The sequence below is a fragment of the Scyliorhinus torazame genome, chromosome 14 (genome assembly GCF_047496885.1).
Source record: "Scyliorhinus torazame isolate Kashiwa2021f chromosome 14, sScyTor2.1, whole genome shotgun sequence".
In the NCBI taxonomy this organism is placed as follows: Eukaryota; Metazoa; Chordata; class Chondrichthyes; order Carcharhiniformes; family Scyliorhinidae; genus Scyliorhinus; species Scyliorhinus torazame.
In genome coordinates, this window is record NC_092720.1 from 43,654,006 (window position 1) to 43,673,844 (window position 19,839).

Sequence of the window (19,839 nt, forward strand, 5' to 3'; positions counted from 1 at the left end):
GTCCGCTAACAGTCCCACATCCAGCCTCCATAGCGGGCGTTGTCCTCCTCCAAACTAACCCGTAGATCCACCCAATGTGGGGCATGATCCAACCCTGTGATTGCCGAGTACTCGGTATCCACCATTCCCGGTATTCGAGCCCTGCTCAGAACAAAAAAGTCGATGCGAGAGTACACCTTGTGATCATGGGAGAAAAAAGAAAACTCCTTCGCCCTTGGCCGTGCAAATCCCCATGGGTCTACTCCCCCCCCCCCCCCCCCCCCCATCTGTTCCATAAACCCCTTCAATTACTTTGCCGCGGCTGGCACCCATCTTGTCCTGGATTTTGACCGGTCCAATTCCGGATCAATGACTGTATTAAAATCTCCCCCCATGATCAAGTTATCTGGGATCTTACCTAACACCCGCTTCATAAATTCCACATTTCCCAATTCGGAGTATATACGTTCATGAGTACCACCCGCACCCCTTCCAGCTTCCCACTCCCCATTATGTACCTACCCCTCATGTCTGACCTGATTCTCCCTGCCTCGAATGCCACTTGTTTATTGATCAAGATCCCTACCCCCGTGGTCTTTGAGACCAGCCCTGAGTGGAATACTTGGCCAACCCACCCCTTTCTCAATCTAGTCTGGTCTATAGCCTTTAGATATGTCTCTTGTAGCATTGCCACATCCGCCTTCAGCCCCCTCAAATGCGCAAACACGTGAGCCCTCTTGACTGGCCCATTCAACCCTCTAACGTTCTAATCACCCTTTTTAGGCCAGCCTCCAGCTCGTGCCCCCAGCCTCCTCGCCCCCCCCCCCCCCCCTCGGGCATTCGCCGTCCCCAACCTCCCATTCGTCCCCTAGTAACAGTTCCTCCCCTGTCAGCAAAGCAGCTCCCCCCTCCCCCGCCACCTGGTAACAGCACTAGAAACCCAACCCGCCATATCAAGCTCCAGCTTAACACCTGCTCATCCCCCACTGTGCTTCTGTGAGTCAGTTGGCCCAAGCTGACTTGATAGCGCCCACCCATGGCACTAAACAGTCTGTCTCCCCATTGCTCTCTCCCCTCTCCCCCTACTTGGACAAACATATTCAAAGCATCACATTCCCCAGTAAACAAACATCAGAAAAAGCAGTGGAAAACAGCCACAGAAAAAAACAACCACAGAAACCACCCCCCCCCCCTCCAACCCGCTCCCAGTAAGACAAAGTTAACTTTAGCCATCGAAACAGTCCCTTATTGCACATAACACTACTTATTCAAACCAGCATAAAAGTGGTTTTCAACAAATCGCCACTACAATACTCTCCAAGGATTCAGTGTCTTTAATTCACCTCCAGTCTTTTTTCCTTGATGAAAGTCCATACATCGTCTGGTGTTTTGAAATAAAAATCCCGTTCCTCATATATGACCCACAAACGGGCTGGGTACAACATCCCGAACTTCATTCCCATCTTAAAGAGGGCCGTTTTTGCCCGATTAAACCCAGCTCGCCCCTTGGCCAAATCCGCGCCCAGGTCTTGATAGACGCGCAGCTCTCAATTCTCTCACTTGCTGCTCCGTTCTTTCTTGACCCACCGCAGAACGTGTTCCTTGTCCAGGAATTGGTGAAAACGTACCACCATTGCCCTCGGCGGCTCGTTCGCTCGGGGCCTCTTCGCAAGTGCTTTGCGTGCACTGTCCACTTCCAGGGGCCAAGGGAATGCCTCTGCCCCCATCAATTTCACCAGCATGTTCGTTACATAGGCCCCCGTGTCCGATCCCTCACTGCCTTCAGGGAGGCCAGCGATTCTCAGATTCTGCCTCCTGGACCTGTTCCCCAGGTCCTCCAGCTTCTCCTGCATTCTTTTCTGACGGTCATTCATCATCTCCACCTTGGTCTCCAGCACGGTTAGGTATTCCTCGTGCTCAGACACCTTTTTCTCCACCTCCTGAATCGCACGTCCGTGAGCTTCTTGATTCTGCACCACTTGATCAATTGAAGCCTTGATCGGGTCCAGCGTGGTGTTCTTAAGCTTGGCGAAGCAATCTTCAAACAACTTCACCAGCTGCTCTGTCGACCACTGTGCCGTCTCCCCGTGGCCCTGCTGCTCCGTCATGCTTTCCCGCGTTGCCAGCTCTGCTCGCGTCTTCCTTGTAGAACTTTGTCTTCTCTCACTGCCACTTCTGGTCCAATTCTCCATACATTGGAGGGGGATTTCTACTCACTGTCTCACTCTTCACCGATTTACCCAATAAAATCCAGAAAAAAACAGGAGAAAAAGGTCCAAAAGTCTGTCACAGGTGGGAGCTATCAAATGTGCGACCTACTCCTCCATGTCCCTAGTGATGGGGTTCTGACAGGATCAGGCACCCTGCTGACCGATTTCCACCCTACATAACCCCAATGCATGTGACAAAGAAAGAAAGCACTAGCGTATTTAGATGGTGCGTTTCATGACCCCAGGACAACCCGAAGCTCCCTTGCACAAGAATATAAGAAATGGGCCATTTCACCCCTTGGGACCTGCTCTGCCATGCAACAAGATAATGGTTCCGCTTTGACCTCAGCTTGACTTTCCCAACAGTCATTGATAAACTTTTGAAGTGTAGTCACTGTTATAAAGTAGAGATTGTGGCAGCCAATTTGCACAAACCCAGGCCCCACAAGCATTAATATAAGATCAGTTTCTGGTGGTTTTGGTTAAGGGATTAATGTTGCCCAAGAAACCAGGAGGGCCCTCCTACTATTTCTCAACCATTTGAGGATCTTTGTATGACTGCAGATAGTTTAACAACAGTGCAGCACTCCTGATACACTGGAGTGTCAAATTGTGTGCTCAACTGGAGCTTGAACCTGTGGTGTGTTGATTTGAGTGAAGCTGCCATTCAACCAAGGCAAGCTATGTAAATTTAGAATGAAGATTGAAGGCAAAGGGGTACCTCAATGTAAAGGTACCTCAAAAGAAATGTGAAAGCATTGCATGAGAAACTGCAGCATTTAACAGGTTTGAATTGTCTGTTGAGGCTTCTTGCAACCATCTCAATATCTGAAATTAGACTAGTTGAAGTTAGACTTCTGTCTGTCCAACGCTGAAGCTGTGTAAAACGCGCACTATACGTTTTAAACTCCCTGTTATGAAGGCGAATCTTCCTTCTGCATTGTACTTCATCAAATCAAAGCTGGTAGTCAATTAGTATTGTCTACAAGGTTGTATTGTGGTTTTGGGATTCACCACTGTATGGCAGTACTGTACAGTGCAAACAGGCACATGCTGCTTTTAACCAGTAACTGTTGGAAGTTGATTGCTTTTTTTTCTGGTTTGTAACAGTCCTTTTAAGCAGCAGATTTGTAGACTATCCTGAATGCCTTGACAGTTTTGTTCTTCCACGAGATGTGGGTGTCGCTGGCTAGGTTTGGTCAGTATTTATTGCCTCTTCCATAAGTGCCCTTCAGCAAGTGGTGGTGACCTTGCATTAGTAGCTGTCATCCCTGTGGTGTAGGTACACCCACAGTGCTGTTAGGGAGGGGGTTCCAGGATTTGACTCGGTGACGGTGAAGAAACGGCGGCGATATAATTGTAAGTCTGCCTTGGATGGAAACTAGCGGGTGTTGGTGTCCTTGTGCATTTGCTGCTCTTGCCCACTTAGGTGGTGAACGTGCTGTCGACGGAGGCCAGGTGAGTTGCTGCAGTGGTTCTTGTCTATAGTGCACACTGTTCCTCGGTGGTCGAATGAATGGTGGATGCGGTGCCCATCAAGTGAGCTGCTTTATCCTGGATTGTGTCCAGCTTCTTGTGTGTTGTCGAAGCTGTACTTATAGAACATAGAACAATACAGCGCAGTACAGGCCCTTCGGCCCACGATGTTGCACCGAAACAAAAGCCATCTAACCTACACTATGCCATTATCATCCATATGTTTATCCAATAAACTTTTAAATGCCCTCAATGTTGGCGAGTTCACTACTGTAGCAGGTAGGGCATTCCACGGCCTCACTACTCTTTGCGTAAAGAACCTACCTCTGACCTCTGTCCTATATCTATTACCCCTCAGTTTAAAGTTATGTCCCCTCGTGCCAGCCATATCCATCCGCGGGAGAAGGCTCTCACTGTCCACCCTATCCAACCCCCTGATCATTTTGTATGCCTCTATTAAGTCTCCTCTTAACCTTCTTCTCTCCAACGAAAACAACCTCAAGTCCATCAGCCTTTCCTCATAAGATTTTCCCTCCATACCAGGCAACATCCTGGTAAATCTCCTCTGCACCCGCTCCAAAGCCTCCACGTCCTTCCTATAATGCGGTGACCAGAACTGTACGCAATACTCCAAATGCGGCCGTACCAGAGTTCTGTACAGCTGCAACATGACCTCCCGACTCCGGAACTCAATCCCTCTACCAATAAAGGCCAACACTCCATAGGCCTTCTTCACAACCCTATCAACCTGGGTGGCAACTTTCAGGGATCCATGTACATGGACACCTAGATCCCTCTGCTCATCCACACTTTCAAGAACTTTACCATTAGCCAAACATTCCGCATTCCTGTTTTTCCTTCCAAAGTGAATCACCTCACACTTCTCTACATTAAACTCTATTTGCCACCTCTCAGCCCAGCTCTGCAGCTTATCTATATCCCTCTGTAACCTGCTACATCCTTCCACACTATCGACAACACCACCGACTTTAGTATTGTCTGCAAATTTACTCACCCACCCTTCTGCGCCCTCCTCTAGGTCATTGATAAAAATGACAAACGGCAACGGCCCCAGAACAGATCCTTGTGGTACTCCACTTGTGACTGTACTCCATTCTGAACATTTCCCATCAACCACCACCCTCTGTCTTCTTTCAGCTAGCCAATTTCTGATCCACATCTCTAAATCACCCTCAATCCCCAGCCTCCGTATTTTTTGCAATAGCCTACCGTGGGGAACCTTATCAAACGCTTTGCTGAAATCCATATACGCCACATCAACTGCTCTACCCTCGTCTACCTGTTCAGTCACCTTCTCAAAGAACTCAATAAGGTTTGTGAGGCATGACCTACCCTTCACAAAGCCATGCTGACTATCTCTGATCATATTATTCCTATCTAGATGATTATAAATCTTGTCTCTTATAATCCCCTCCAAGACTTTACCCACTACAGACGTGAGGCTCACCGGTCTATAGTTGCCGGGGTTGTCTCTGCTCCCCTTTTTGAACAAAGGGACCACATTTGCTGTCCTCCAGTCCTCTGGCACTATTCCTGTAGCCAATGATGACATAAAAATCAAAGCCAAAGGTCCAGCAATCTCTTCCCTGGCCTCCCAGAGAATCCTAGGATAAATCCCATCAGGTCCCGGGGACTTATCTATTTTCAGCCTGTCCAGAATTGCCAACACCTCTTCCCTACGTACCTCAATGCCATCTATTCTATTAGCCTGGGGCTCAGCATTCTCCTCCACAACATTATCTTTTTCCTGAGTGAATACTGATGAAAAATATTCATTTAGTATCTCGCCTATCTCTTCAGACTCCACACACAATTTCCCATCCCTGTCCTTGACTGGTCCTACTCTTTCCCTAGTCATTCGCTTATTCCTGACATACCTATAGAAAGCTTTTGGGTTTTCCTTGATCCTTCCTGCCAAATACTTCTCATGTCCCCTCCTTGCTCGTCTTAGCTCTCTCTTTAGATCCTTCCTCGCTACCTTGTAACTATCCATCGCCCCAACCGAAACTTCACACCTCATCTTCACATAGGCCTCCTTCTTCCTCTTAACAAGAGATTCCACTTCCTTGGTAAACCACGGTTCCCTCGCTCGACGCCTTCCTCCCTGTCTGACCGGTACATACTTATCAAGAACACGCAGTAGCTGATCCTTGAACAAGCCCCACTTATCCAGTGTGCCCAACACTTGCAGCCTACTTCTCCACCTTATCCCCCCCAAGTCACGTCTAATGGCATCATAATTGCCCTTCCCCCAGCTATAACTCTTGCCCTGCGGTGTATATTTATCCCTTTCCATTATTAACGTAAACGTCACCGAATTGTGGTCACTATCCCCAAAGTGCTCTCCTACCTCCAAATCCAACACCTGGCCTGGTTCATTACCCAAAACCAAATCCAACGTGGCCTCGCCTCTTGTTGGCCTGTCAACATATTGTTTCAGGAAACCCTCCTGCACACACTGTACAAAAAACGACCCATCTATTGTACTCGAACTATATCTTTTCCAGTCAATATTTGGAAAGTTAAAGTCTCCCATAATAACTACCCTGTTACTTTCGCTTTTATCCAGAATCATCTTCGCCATCCTTTCCTCTACATCCCTAGAACTATTAGGAGTCCTATAAAAAAAACTCCCAACAGGGTGACCTCTCCTTTCCTGTTTCTAACTTCAGCCCATACTACCTCGGAAGAAGAGTCCCCATCTAGCATCCTCTCCGCCACCGTAATACTGCTCTTGACTAGCAGCGCCACACCTCCCCCTCTTTTGCCTCCTTCTCTGAGCTTACTAAAACACCTAAACCCTGGAACCTGCAACATCCATTCCTGTCCCTGCTCTATCCATGTCTCCGAAATGGCCACAACATCGAAGTCCCAGGTACCAACCCATGCTGCCAGTTCCCCTACCTTGTTTCGTATACTCCTGGCATTGAAGTAGACACACTTCAAACCACCTACCTGAACACTGGCCCCCTCCTGCGACGTCAAATCTGTGCTCCTGACCTCTATACTCTCATTCTCCCTTACCCTAAAACTGCAATCCAGGTTCCCATGCCCCTGCTGCATTAGTTTAAATCCCCCCCAAAGAGCACTAACAAATCTCCCCCCCAGGATATTTGTGCCCCTCAGGTTCAGATGTAGACCATCCTGTCTGTAGAGGTCCCACCTTCCCCTGAAAGAGCCCCAGTTATCCAGAAATCTGAATCCCTCCCGTCTGCACCATCCCTGTAGCCACGTGTTTAAATGCTCTCTCTCCCTATTCCTCATCTCACTATCACGTGGCACGGGCAACAACCCAGAGATAACAACTCTGTTTGTTCTAGTTCTGAGCTTCCATCCTAGCTCCCTGAAAGCCTGCCTGACATCCTTGTCCCCTTTCCTACCTATGTCGTTAGTGCCAATGTGGACCACGACTTGGGGCTGCTCCCCCTCCCCCCTAAGGACCCGGAAAACACGATCCGAGACATCACGTACCCTTGCACCTGGGAGGCAACATACCAAACGTGAGTCTCTCACGCTCCCACAAAATCTCCTTTCTGTGCCCCTGACTATCGAGTCCCCAATTACTAATGCTCTGCTCCTCTCCCCCCTTCCCTTCTGAGCAACAGGGACAGACTCCGTGCCAGAGGCCCGTACCCCATGGCTTACCCCTGGTAAGTCCCCCCCCCCCCCCCCCCACAAGTATCCAAAGCGGTATACTTGTTTCTCAGGGGAACGACCGCAGGGGATCCCTGCACTGACTGCTTTTTCCCAGTCCCTCTTACAGTTACCCACCTATCTCCAATCTTTGGTGTAACTAATTCCCTGAAGCTGCTATCTATGACCCCTTCTGCCTCCCGAATGATCCGAAGTTCTTCCAACTCCAGCTCCAGTTCCCTAACTCGGTCTTGGGGGAGCTGGAGATGGCAGCACTTCCTGCAGGTAAAATCAGCAGGGACACTAACTGCATCCCTCACCTCAAACATCCTGCAGGAGGAACATTGCACTCCCTTCCCTGCCATTCCTCTAACTTTCTACCAAGATCTGGCTAACAACTAAATTAATTTTTTAATAAAAAATAATAATAATATAATAAAATATGGTACTTACCTCAGACCAATGGGTTTTATTATTAGGTTAGAGGAGGAGGGCGGGTGGGAGACACTACACGTGTAGTGTCTCGGGTTTCCTCTCCACCAGAATTTATTGGTGAGGGTCTTCCCAGACGTCCGCGGGTCGACTTCCTGTTCCCGCCTAAAACACTAATTTAAAAAAAAAAAAAAAAAAAATTCTCAGCTCCTGCTGAAATTGACTAACCAGCCAGCTCCACTCCCGCCAAAATCGACTGGCCTGCCCCTGCAAAGACAAGTGCTTTTAAAGGACAGACTTACCTCCCAGCAACCACTTCCGCACTGCTCCCGCTGAAACTGACTCACAGCTGATTCTCCCGCCGAAATCGACTGGCCTGCCCCTGCAAAGACAAGTGCTTTTAAAGGACAGACTTACCTCCCAGCAACCACTTCCGCACTGCTCCCGCTGAAACTGACTCACAGCTGATTCTCCCGCCGAAATCGACTGGCCTGCCCCTGCAAAGACAAGTGCTTTTAAAGGACAGACTTACCTCCCAGCAACCACTTCCGCACTGCTCCCGCTGAAACTGACTCACCAGCTGATTCTCCCGCCGAAATCGACTATTATCCATGCAAGTGGAGAGTATTTCATCACATGTGTGCCTTGAAGATGGTGGACTGGCTTTCGGGAGGCAGGAGGCAAGTTACTCACCACCGAATTGCCAGCCTCCAACTGGCTCTTATCTTGGCTCCTGTGGCCACAGTATTTATATGGCTGGTCCTTTAAGCAATGCTATCAAATGTTATAGGGAGATCCAGATTTTTCCTTGTTGAAGATGGGCTTTGCTGACACTTGTGTGATGGGAATGCTACTTGCCAATTTTAAGCCCAAAGTTGAATGTTGCCTCGGTCTTGTTGCAGTATGGACATGGACTGTTGCAGCAGGAATCATGATTGATGCTGAACATTGTGCTGTCATTAGTGAACATCATTAATTCTGCCCTTATGATGGAATGAATGTCAATGATGAAGCAGCTGAAGATGGTTGGGTCTGGGACACTACCCTGAGGAACTGCTGCAATGATGTCCCTGGAGAGAGATGATTAATCTGGAATAATTATTACCATCTTCCCTTGTGCTGAGTCTGACTCCAACCAGTGGGGAGTTTTCCCCCAAATACTCTTTGACTTCAGTTTGCTCCATAATGCCACACTGTCAAGTACTGCCTTGATGTGAAGGCAGTCGCTGTCAACTCTTTGTTATGATTGCAAAAATGAAATTGGTGTAGTTGTCCTCAATACATTTTAAAGCTGAGGTTTAAATACCTCCAGCAAAATAACAAGGTTTATAGGGGTTATGGTTGTGGGCAAAATGGATTTGCTTGGTGGGAATCTTTGAATACAACACAAAAAGAAGCCCCTTATCAGCAAGTAGTGACCAGGAATAGGAACTCTAGCGATTTCTCTCCTCCCATGTGTGCTCAAGACTGTTATGGCCAATTGGGCTTGAGTGCATTAATAGGAACAACTTTATTTATGTTGTGCTTTTAACAAAGACATCTTGAGGTTTTTCACTGAAGCACAAGGAAAAGCAGATGTGAAGTCAAGGAAGGAGGAATTGGGAGAGTTGAGTGAGGTGATCTTTGTGGAGACTCTTTCAACTCCCTCTGAAAAGTGAAATTGGATTTCATAGAATTCCTTACGGTGCAGAAGGAGACCATTTGGTCCATCGAGTCTGCACCAACCCTCCAAAAGAGCACCCTACCCAGGCCCACTCCCCCACTCCATCTCTGTAACCCCACCTAACCTGCACATCTTTGGACTCTTAAGGAGCAATCTTTTAGCATGACCAATCCACCTAACCACATTTTGGGGACTGTGGGAGGAAACCCATGGAGTCACTGGAATAACTTGCAAACTCCACAAAGTCACCAAAGGCTAGAATTGAATCCAGGTTCCTGGCGGTGTGAGGCTGCAGTGCTAACCATTGTGCCACAGTGCAGTCCTAATTGTGTGTAAATTTCCAGGGAGAAGTACTCATTCGACTGAACGTATGGCCACAAATTGTGTGCAGAGGGATGCATATAGAGACCAGCATGTTGCATGCATTACTTTGCCATATAAGATGGTAGATGTGTCTTATAGGCAGGAATTGTTAGCCATTTTGAACTGAGCATGGGGGGGGGGGTCAGAAAGAGGTTGGTTGAAATGGGAATCGGGGGTGGTGGAGTGAAGTTTGGGAGGCTGAAGTGAAGGAGTGGGGAACAGGTAGAATGATAACATGTACAAAAAAGACTGAAAGTGGAGGGACTGCCTCCGTGAACTGTCTAGGTGATGAAGTTTGTGCATGAGATGGGATTGGTCATCTGTATGAAGTAAGGCCTGAGGAGGGGAGGAAACCACTTGGGAAAGTGATAGTCTGGCTGTATAAAACCGAAATATGTCATGTTTCGTACAGCCACATACTACACTCCATTCCCTCCCTTCTTATCTCTGGCTGAACAAGTCATCTTCAACCCCCAGCTGAGCTGCCAATGACACACCTTTGTTAAACTGCTAATTTCCACCTCAGCATCTCATCTCCATCCCTGTCCCAATCTGCCAAAACCTCATTCGTGGAGCACCGCACCCAAGCTCACTTTTTTTTTGGAAAGCTTTCCTGGTCTTTTCACCTCTACCGTCTAAAATCCAGTTCATCCAAATCTCTGCTATCCATATTTTATCTTGTATCAAGTCCTGCTCATCCAATTGTTCCATCCTTGCTGATCTACATTGGCTCCTGGTTCCACAATGTTTCACGTATAAATATTATGTGAACATGGAAAATAGGAGGAGAAGTATGCCATTCGGCGCCTCGAGCCAGCTCCTCCATCCAATAAGATCATGGCCGATCTGCCTGTGTTTCAATCCCATCTAATACTGATAACTTTAGATTCCTGTTAGGCAAGGGACCCTATGTACCTCCGCCTTAAAAATATTCCGTGACCGAGCCCCCACCACCTGAGGCAGTGCGTCCCAAAGTCGCACAACCCTCTGAGAAAAAAATTACCCTCATCTCTATCCTAAAAAGCTGACCCCTAATTTTAAAACAGTGACCCCTAGTTCTGAATTTGCCCACAAGAGGAAACATCCATTCCATGTCCACCTTGTCGAGGCTGGTAAGGACCTTATGTACTTTTAAAAAAAAGTTTAGAGTATCCAATTCCTTTTTTTTTCCAATTAAGGGGCAATTTAGCATGGCCAATCCACCTACCCTGCACCTCTTTGGGTTGTGGGGGTGAGACCCACGTAGACACGGGGAGAATGTGCAAACTCCACACAGACTGTTACCCAGGGCCAGGATCAAACCCGGGTCCTCAGCGGTGTGAGGCAGCAGTGCTAACCACAGCGCCACCGTGCCGCCCACCTTTTATATATCAAGCCAACCTTCATTTTTCTAAACTCCAATGGAAACAAGCCCAGTCTGTCCAGCCTTTCCTCATAAGACAAGCACTCATTCCAGGTATCAATCGAATAAACATCGTCTGAACCACCTCCAAAGCATTTACAACCCTTCCTTAATTAAGGAGACCAAAACTGTACACCGTAGAGATGTGGTCTCACCAATGTCCTGCATAACATTTTTTATGTTCAATTCCTCTTGTTCTAAAGGATAGTATTCCACTAGCCGCCTTAATTACTTGCCATACCTGTGGACTAACCTTTGCACGAGAACACCGAGATACCTCTGCACCACAGGATTCTGAAGTTGATCTCTAATTAAATAATGCTCTGCTTTTTTTATTCTTCCTGCCAAAGTAAACAACTTCACATTTTCCCACATTATACTCCATTTGTCAGATCTTTGCCCGCTCACTCAACCGATCTATATCTGCCAACTCCCTCCGTATGTCATCCTCACAACATAATTTCCTACCTATCTTAGCGTCTTCTGCAAATTTAGCTACCATGCCTTAACCTCCCCTCATCTAAATCATTGATCTAAATTGTAAAACTTTTGAGGTACCAGCGCAGACTCCTGCAGAACGCCTCTCATTGCATCCTGATTATCAGAAACAGACCTTCTTGACCTTGGCTTTCTCTATCTCTGTCTTTCATCCATCTCGTGCGCGCTCTCTCTCTTGCCGCTCCCGCTCGCGCGCTCTCTTGCACGCACACTGTCAATTTTCTGTATCCCTGTCAATCCTGCCAGTGAACATGACGCATCAAACCAGATTTGAACATACGGCTGTATTTTTAAACAATTAATATCTTTTGATCAAGAAAATGACAAAAGACTGAACCTTAGTCTGGCGTTTCAAACCCACACACTGCTTTTGCTTTGACAGTAATGAATGAAGTGGCATACTTAAAATTATTGGTAAAGGTATTAGACTACTGATGATGTTTTGGAATGCTATGAAATCAAATGCTTGTGCGATAAAGCCATTTTACCGATCTGGGGACAATTTAGATGCCCAGGATAATTTCTGGTGGCATGGGTTTAAATCCCACCATGACAGATGTGGAATTTCAATTTGGTTAATCCAGTCTGGAATATAAAGCTAGCCTCTGTTATGGTGACCATGAAACTGTCATTGATTGTTGTAAAAGCTCCTCTGGTTCATTAATGTTCATTAGGGAAGGAAATCTTCTATCCTTACCTGGTCTGGCCTACATGTGACTCCAGACGCACAGCAATGTGATTGATTCTGACTGCCCTCTGAAACGGCCTAGCAGGTCACCCATTTCCGAGGCAATTAGGAACGGGCAACAAATGCTGGCCTTACCAGCGACTCTCTCATCCCATGAACGAATAAATAAAGCCAAATGAATTGTTGTTTAAAACATTTTGAAACCTGCTACCTTAAGTGCAATATTGAAATGTCAAATGGTTGGTTATCACACCAGCAGTGAATAATTTCTTTATGCAAGGCTGTATTGTTGCCATTTCATTAGCTACCATATCTTGGCACAATCACATTGATATTCCAAAGCAATCTCATGTCCTTTATGTGGAAGATGTAAGTATGCGACTGATTATCAGGACTCCCCAGCTGCAGCTCTGATTGAGGGGGAAAAAAACATCCGTTTCAGCCAATCGGAACCACTTTCCCATTCTCATTAGATTGAGGCAATGCTGGCTTTTTTGTTCAAAGTGAATGACACTGCAAGTCGTAGAAGTGCCCACATCTTCTGTATGCTTTATTTATACATTTTTATCACTTTTAAAAATGTGTCCTGTTTACACTTGTGTCTATAGGTCCACTGACCCTCACCCACCTTCTCGGTTTCAGTACTGTTACTGTAGGAGGCTCTGAACAGATTGTGGAGAATGAGTCCCGCGGAGCAGCTTGATTGGGTGACATGGAAGGAGAGCAGGAAGCAGATGCTTTTACGTTGTTGCTTTATTATTGACCTCGAATAGAACATTAATCTTCCATGTGTGTTAGTCTTCAGTTGGGTGTTGGTTTAAATTTCAATATAAATATGGTTGTGGGTTCCCCATATTTACTGGGATCAACTTCCTAACAACACCCTAATTTTCATGGGTCTGCTGTGCTATCCATTCTTTAAACAACTGGTTGTCTCTACTTCAAACTGAAAGAACACCCTACCTAGGTCCACTTCCCTGCCATATCCCAGTAACCGAACCTGTACATCCCTGGACAATAAGGAGCAATTTAGTGTGGCCAATCCACCTAAACTGCACAGGAAACCGGAGCACCTGGAGGAAACCCATGCCGACACTGGGAGAACCTGCAAACCCTGCAAGGACAGTCGCATTGGGCCGGAATTGAACCTGGGTCCCTGTCGCTGTGAAGCAGCAGTAACCACTGTGGTGTGTGCAAGATTAAAGTGACTTTAAGGGTGTGTTTGTTATGCTGATAAAGTGAGGGAAGAGAATTGCAACTTCCAAAATTAAACCTATTTAGTAAACACTTGCCTGGAATATGTGGAGCATATGTTATCATACTGACAAGTATATATATTGAATTTGAATCCGTACTTTTCTGGCTCAGTTTGTGACCAAATCAGAGTCCAATTGGTCTTGGGCTGAGCTGAGACTAGATTGAAATGGAGGTTACAGAGAGCAGGGATCTCAAGCATGGATCACATGTTGGAAGGGAATGAGCAATTCTATCTCGGATCAAATCCAGACCTGGCCCAGAAGCTGGCTGTGTTCATTGTTGGGAGGGTGTGTTGTGTTAGTCCTGTTGGAGAACTGAGCACCCCAGTTCTGAGAATGTGCTGAAGCTATTTCCAGGATCTACGACTGCCTGCAGTTCATGTGGTCTGAATGCCTGGATTTTGCTGGGATTGCAAGTGTAGAGCTGGTTTTGCATTTTCCTGGGACAGAGTGAACTAATGAAGCTTTCATGTTTTGCATTTCTTCAACATTTGGACAGAAAACTGGCAAATGATGCTGACCACACTTCAAAGGAAGATACCCAATATCTGCCTGTTGTGTTTTAGTTTTGGCTAAGATCCCAAGATTTGATTGTAAAGTATCTTGGGCAGTGCTAGTAAGAGCCCCCTTTGTGATGTCTAGGTCCTCATAATCATATAACTATATATTTGCAATCTAGTGGTTAGCAGGGACCAATCAAATGTGAGAAAATGGATATTGGAACCGACCAAGATAGTGAGATTGCTGGGTTCAACCACACAATGTGAGATTTCTAGGTAGTGCTTTCTCTCTCTCCCTGTCGATGATGATTATGACTTGCTGCTGTATTCTCAGCCAGCAACTTGGGATCTGATTACTGTTCTCATGGCAGTTATTTTGTGAGTGTGAAGCTAGATATATTTGTCCTGAGGAATCTCATTCACTGCTTACGATTTGTTCTAAATTTAGTCCCTCAGCAAGCGTCTGATTAAATGCTGCTCTGTTTTCCTCCCCCCACCCCAATTAATCATGGCTGTTAATGCACACTTCAATCAACACATCTCTTCCATTTCCCTCAATCCTATCCCCAAACCCAGTATTATATTTTCATTCTTGGTGGGCTCAGAATTAAAAACAGCAAAGTGCTACCTTTCTACTTTATGCATTACCTGAGGGGTTAATTTTTCAATCACCCCATTGCTTCTCCGTATTGGTGCGTGCATGCTATTTGCCGTCACTGCTGAGTAACAAAGTGTTTCATCTCAAGGTGTGACCCTGGTGAAATATTTTGAGTAAGCACAATGCTGTCTAATAGACAGTATAGCCTGATCTAACATGCAGTGTAGTTATGTCTTAACTAAGAGCTGAATAAAATGCCCCTGTCCCCCTCTAATATGCCTTCCACTCTTAGCACTACATGATACTGCACAACCCCTCATAACATGCTTATAACTCTCAAAATTGTCCTCTAAGGCTGTTCAGTCAAACTTTTTTGTCCAGCGCAACGTACTACTTTAATAGAGAAATTGTAGCGTCTCTCTCTCTCTCTCTCTCTCTCTCCCCCCTTCTTTCTTCCCCCCATCCCCCAAACAGGTTTCTGCATTGCTCCTGACATTTTTTAAAATCATGAATTTAAAGTGTTCAGGTCACATGAGCCGGAGTGAAAGCTGTTATAGATATCTTTATTTTATTCATTAAACTGGTGGTGTTAAAATGCTGCTGACAGCCAATAGCTAAATGGATTCTGCCGATGCTCAGACAGCTTACGTTTTAGTAATTAACCTATAGTGCTTGGTGTAGATGTAAAGCTCGAGTGTTTTTGCTGATAGAAAAAGCACACATAATAAAGCATTTTTGTTGCGATCCTTTAGCTACCCATGTTTACATTCAGTTTTGTGCCACAAATTATTCTGCATAAATAGTTGATCAGTTTACCTAATGGATGCAGAAAAGTCACATGTCTTTTATGATGTTTGACAGAGGATTATCTAATGGCAAAGGTTAACATGTGCTCAAACTGCAGTCAAGAATTCCTGAGTGGACAGTGAGCCTACAGAATTCTCATTTGCAGAGCTGATCATGCATCTTATGGTTGCCTGGCATAAGACACCTCTTGTGACTAAGCAGCCTTCACATTATTTAGTCAGCATTCGTAAGACTTACTTGCTGAATCACGGATGCCTCGAGGAACCTAGCTTCATTCACTGCCAGAGCATTACCAGACTTGTTGCAGCCCACCACCTCCTCGCCTCCTAACTGCTGTCTTTAAATTGGATTCAGCAGAATTGTAAATTAAATCTGCTTGTAATCACATCAGCTCATTCTGCAAGCGAGCTCTCATCAGGCTCTGTTTCTAAAGGCAGAAAAACATTAGTAATATAAAGTGGGCATGGGGTTTTGGCATTAGCTGTGTTTGCCATGGTTGCCTGGTGGATATGCAATATAACATAGAATCTGATTTATTGCAAGGAATTGGGTCCCCCTCCCTCCCACAAAAAAAAAACTGACTGTGACGCAGCTCAATCTACTTTATCTTCCTAAAGTACCAGCTTTTGTCAGATGCTTTGCAATAAAGTGAGATCTAATACAGCAGTACTGTTGAAGAGGAGGTGGAATAAAACAACACTAGGAAAAGGATGTTTGCATCTGTATGGTATGCCAAAAAGATGGGTCGTCGGTTTATCAAGAATGTACGGAAATCCAGACAGCAACAACATCTTCTGTCGGTAAGTTAATTAAAACGAGCAGTAAATGCCTGGACATTTGTTCTATATAGACTTCGAATTAAGAGGCATCAAATTGCTATCATGAAGGTAGTGTCGTCTTCAGGAAATAACACAAGTGCTGTATCACTTAATGCTGCTAAAAATTTTAAAATCAGAAATGGTGTTTTCTTTGAAAGCTTCTAGTTTAAATATTTCTGCAGTGGGTTTGGTCTTTTTCTTGGTTCTCTTTCGGTTCTCTCATGCCTATGATGTGTTTGCTTGTTTTCTACATTAAAAAAAAAAAAAAAATTCCAATTAGCAATTTATAGCTAAGTTGCAGACAGAAGCTTGCATGTTCATTGAAGGTGGGCTGCTACTTTGAAGATAACCTTACCTGTGGAAATGCTGAGGAAAATATGAACGGTAGAGACTATTTACCAGAAAATCAGAGGCTGTCAGCATACACTTAAGTTGCTAACCTAGTTTATGTTGAGATATATTTACAAATTGGAACAGGCTGTGAGGTTGGATAAATTCTATTGAAAACTATATATTGCATCTAATCGCAAGAAGCATATATGTATTTCTGGAGCGGTATCTGAAATGCTTGGGTAATAGTGCGTTGCTGTCTGGAGTCTTAACTTGCTTAGTTTTAAAAGTTCATTGTCCACCCAAGCCTCCAGGGTAGTTTGCAAGCTGTATGTTTCAAAAGGCCTTCTGCATCTGGATCAATTACATATGCAGTGTTATAAGTGGCAGCGGTATGCACAGCAAACAGCTTGATAGACCTTTTGACAGATTGTAGGAAGGATGAGTGCTGCAATGGGACGTGCACACAGCAAAAGATCAAGCAACCGCTTGGCTTTTTTGAAACGGGCAATTTAAGTTGGGCCACCTGACAAAGCACTTGATCATTTTTTGTAATGTTGAAATTCAGTGTTTCCATTGCATTAAGTTTTTGCACTTTCATGTTGGAATTTCTGAGTATGCATTCTACTATGTGTTAAAAGTTTACATTTTCTGGACTGAATAATCAGCTAATTTAGAGGTAAGGATTCATTTGATCTTTCATCAAGGGAATTTGAATTTTTTTTTAAGCAAACTAGGAAGGTGCAATTGCTAGCCAATCTGCTGTAGTTTTATTTGTTTGGTGCCAAACTCAATCCAACTATGATAGGCCTTGGAATAAACTTTCAAACCTCAAGGCAAAAGTTGCATTGCTTTAACTGGTTAATGGCTGACCTGCATTTTGAATAGCAGTGCCATAACTCAGCGTGAAATTATACAGCAACTTTTAGATAGTGGCGTGAAGTGATTTTAGGGTGGGCATCAATGAAAAAGTGACAACACAACTCTACCTCACCAGGCTTTAAAACTGTCAGGTGTAACGGCTATTTCACTCCATTTTTGTTTGTCCACAGGGCCATACATATCTACGTTAAATTCTGATTATATTGTCAAATTCCAAAGTCCATTCAGGTGCCTTGTCAATTTTTAGATGTCTCGCATTACACGCGAGTAGTCAAGTTTGAGAAAAAACTGCATGAAGTGGAAGCTACTGTTTTGTCAATCTTTTGAAAGTAGATGGTAGAACCTGGAACTGAGGCTAGAGAACTTTTAACAGATCTGGTCTGCAATCCTTTTTACTATTTGAGGTCATCCAAAACTCTTCTACCAGTGTTTTAATACACACCAAGCCCTGATCGCCATCATCCCCTGTGCTCGCTGACTACATTGGCTCCTAGTTAAGTAGCTTCTTGATTTTTTAAAATTCTCTTCCAGTTTTCAAATACCACCTTCTGATCACCGTCACTCCCATTGACCCTCAGATATATGCACTCACCTAATTCTGACCTCTAGAAAATCTCTGCTTTTTATTACTCCACAATGGACGGCTGTGCCTTCAGCTGCCAGGGCCCTAAACCTGCGGAACCTCCCACTAAGCTACTTCATCTCCCAACCTTGTTTATCATCTCCAATTTGCCCCATAAAACCTACTTTTAGACATTTTATTCCATAAGACATAGGAGCAGAATTAGGCCACTCGGCCCATCGAGTCTGCTCCGCCATTCAATCGTGGCTGATATTTTCTCACCCCCATTCTCCTGTCTTCTCCCCATAACCCCTGATCCTCATAAAAATAAAACTACAGATTCAGTTAAGGATGCTACATAAATCCAAGTTGCTGTTGCATTGGTCACAGAATTAGTTTGCTTCCTAATTTTTCTCTTCCCAGGATATATGTTAACTCCTGTTGAGGTACAATTCCATGGATACTGGCAGCCTCCTGGCACTTCATCAATTTAACATCTATATTTGACAATTTGTCGAGTCTGGATACTGAATGTCAACATGCTGTTCTTTTCTTGAGCAACACAAAGGCACTCGATCCTGACTGCCTGACCTTGGCTCAGTTCATAATTGTATTTGTGCATAAAGGTTTGAGACCCCTTGTATGAGTTCGAGCTCCTCATCTAAGTGAGCACTTTGCTGTGTTCGTGATGGAATGTTGCCTTCTGAGTGATGCCATTTTTTTAGATAAGACATTAGACCAAGGTTCTGATGAGTTCAAGTGGACCTAACTGACCCACTGAACTAATGTTTAAAAAGTAGAAGGTTCTGTATCTCGTCATTCGACCATTCTCAAGTTTATGCATGATGATGTTTCTGAAGGTTGCGATAATGCTCTTTAGAAGTGTAGTTTTTAGCTGCATTTGTATTTGAAGTGGCATGCAAGTGTGACCGGCGTCACTAACTGACACGAAACTAGCAAATACCATGGCAAATCTGGCAAGTTAATAACTATTTCCAACTAAAGATTATAATTACATCCCCATGCCATTCAATGGAATTACCGTGACCATGAAATCGAATTGGATTAGTCACTGGCTGCCTGTCAGGAGTCTGCATTGTTGATGAATCTTGCACAGCATAGAATCAGCATTAAACTTTTTGATCCAATCGGATAGTGATCAGGAATGAGACAAGAGTTTCCTTCTCCCCTTAGTTTGGGTTCTGCCAGAGCCACAGGACTCCAGACCTCATTCAGCCTTGATCCCAACATGGCCGCAATAGCCGAATTCCAGCGTTTGACTTGAGTGTGACATTAAAGAACACTTGGAAAAAGTCAATAGAGTTGGGGAGAAACTTTCCATTGGTTGGAGTCTTACCTGGCACAACTAAAAATGGCCATGGCTGATGAATAGCGAGTATGCATTCTTGAGCTGATTACCCTTTCCAACAAGAGAGTATAATCCCCTCTCCATGCTATAACAATGGCATTACCATTGTCAAGGCCCTCCTCAACATTTCCGGGATTATGATTGACCCAAAACTGAACCAGATCAGTCATATATGTTCCGGAGCTACTAGACCAAGTGAGAGGTGGGGCATTTTATGGCAAGTGGTTCACCAAAGCCTACCAATGATCTAAAGGACACAATTCAGCAATGTGATGGCGAACCCTCCACTTCCCTTGATGGGTGCAGTTTCAGCAACATTCAATGATTGAGTATCCAGAAAAAAAAAAATCTA

The 19,839-nt window shown here is 44.9% G+C and overlaps 1 protein-coding gene across 24 annotated transcripts in view; it reads left to right on the forward strand.

Moving 5' to 3' along the window:
• Positions 1-19,839, forward strand: part of LOC140389677 (disks large homolog 1) — a 486,438-nt gene that overhangs the window by 183,589 nt on the left and 283,010 nt on the right. For 2 of the 24 annotated variants that reach the window (XM_072474048.1, XM_072474053.1), the window contains exon 1: positions 16,161-16,326. The exons of 21 other annotated variants lie outside the window; for them this stretch is intronic. In XM_072474048.1, the coding sequence (XP_072330149.1) occupies positions 16,237-16,326 (90 nt within the window). In that variant the 5' untranslated portion in view covers positions 16,161-16,236. Of the gene's footprint in view, positions 1-16,158; positions 16,327-19,839 lie in introns of those variants that run through there. One more of the 24 variants, XM_072474050.1, reaches the window with a different exon arrangement.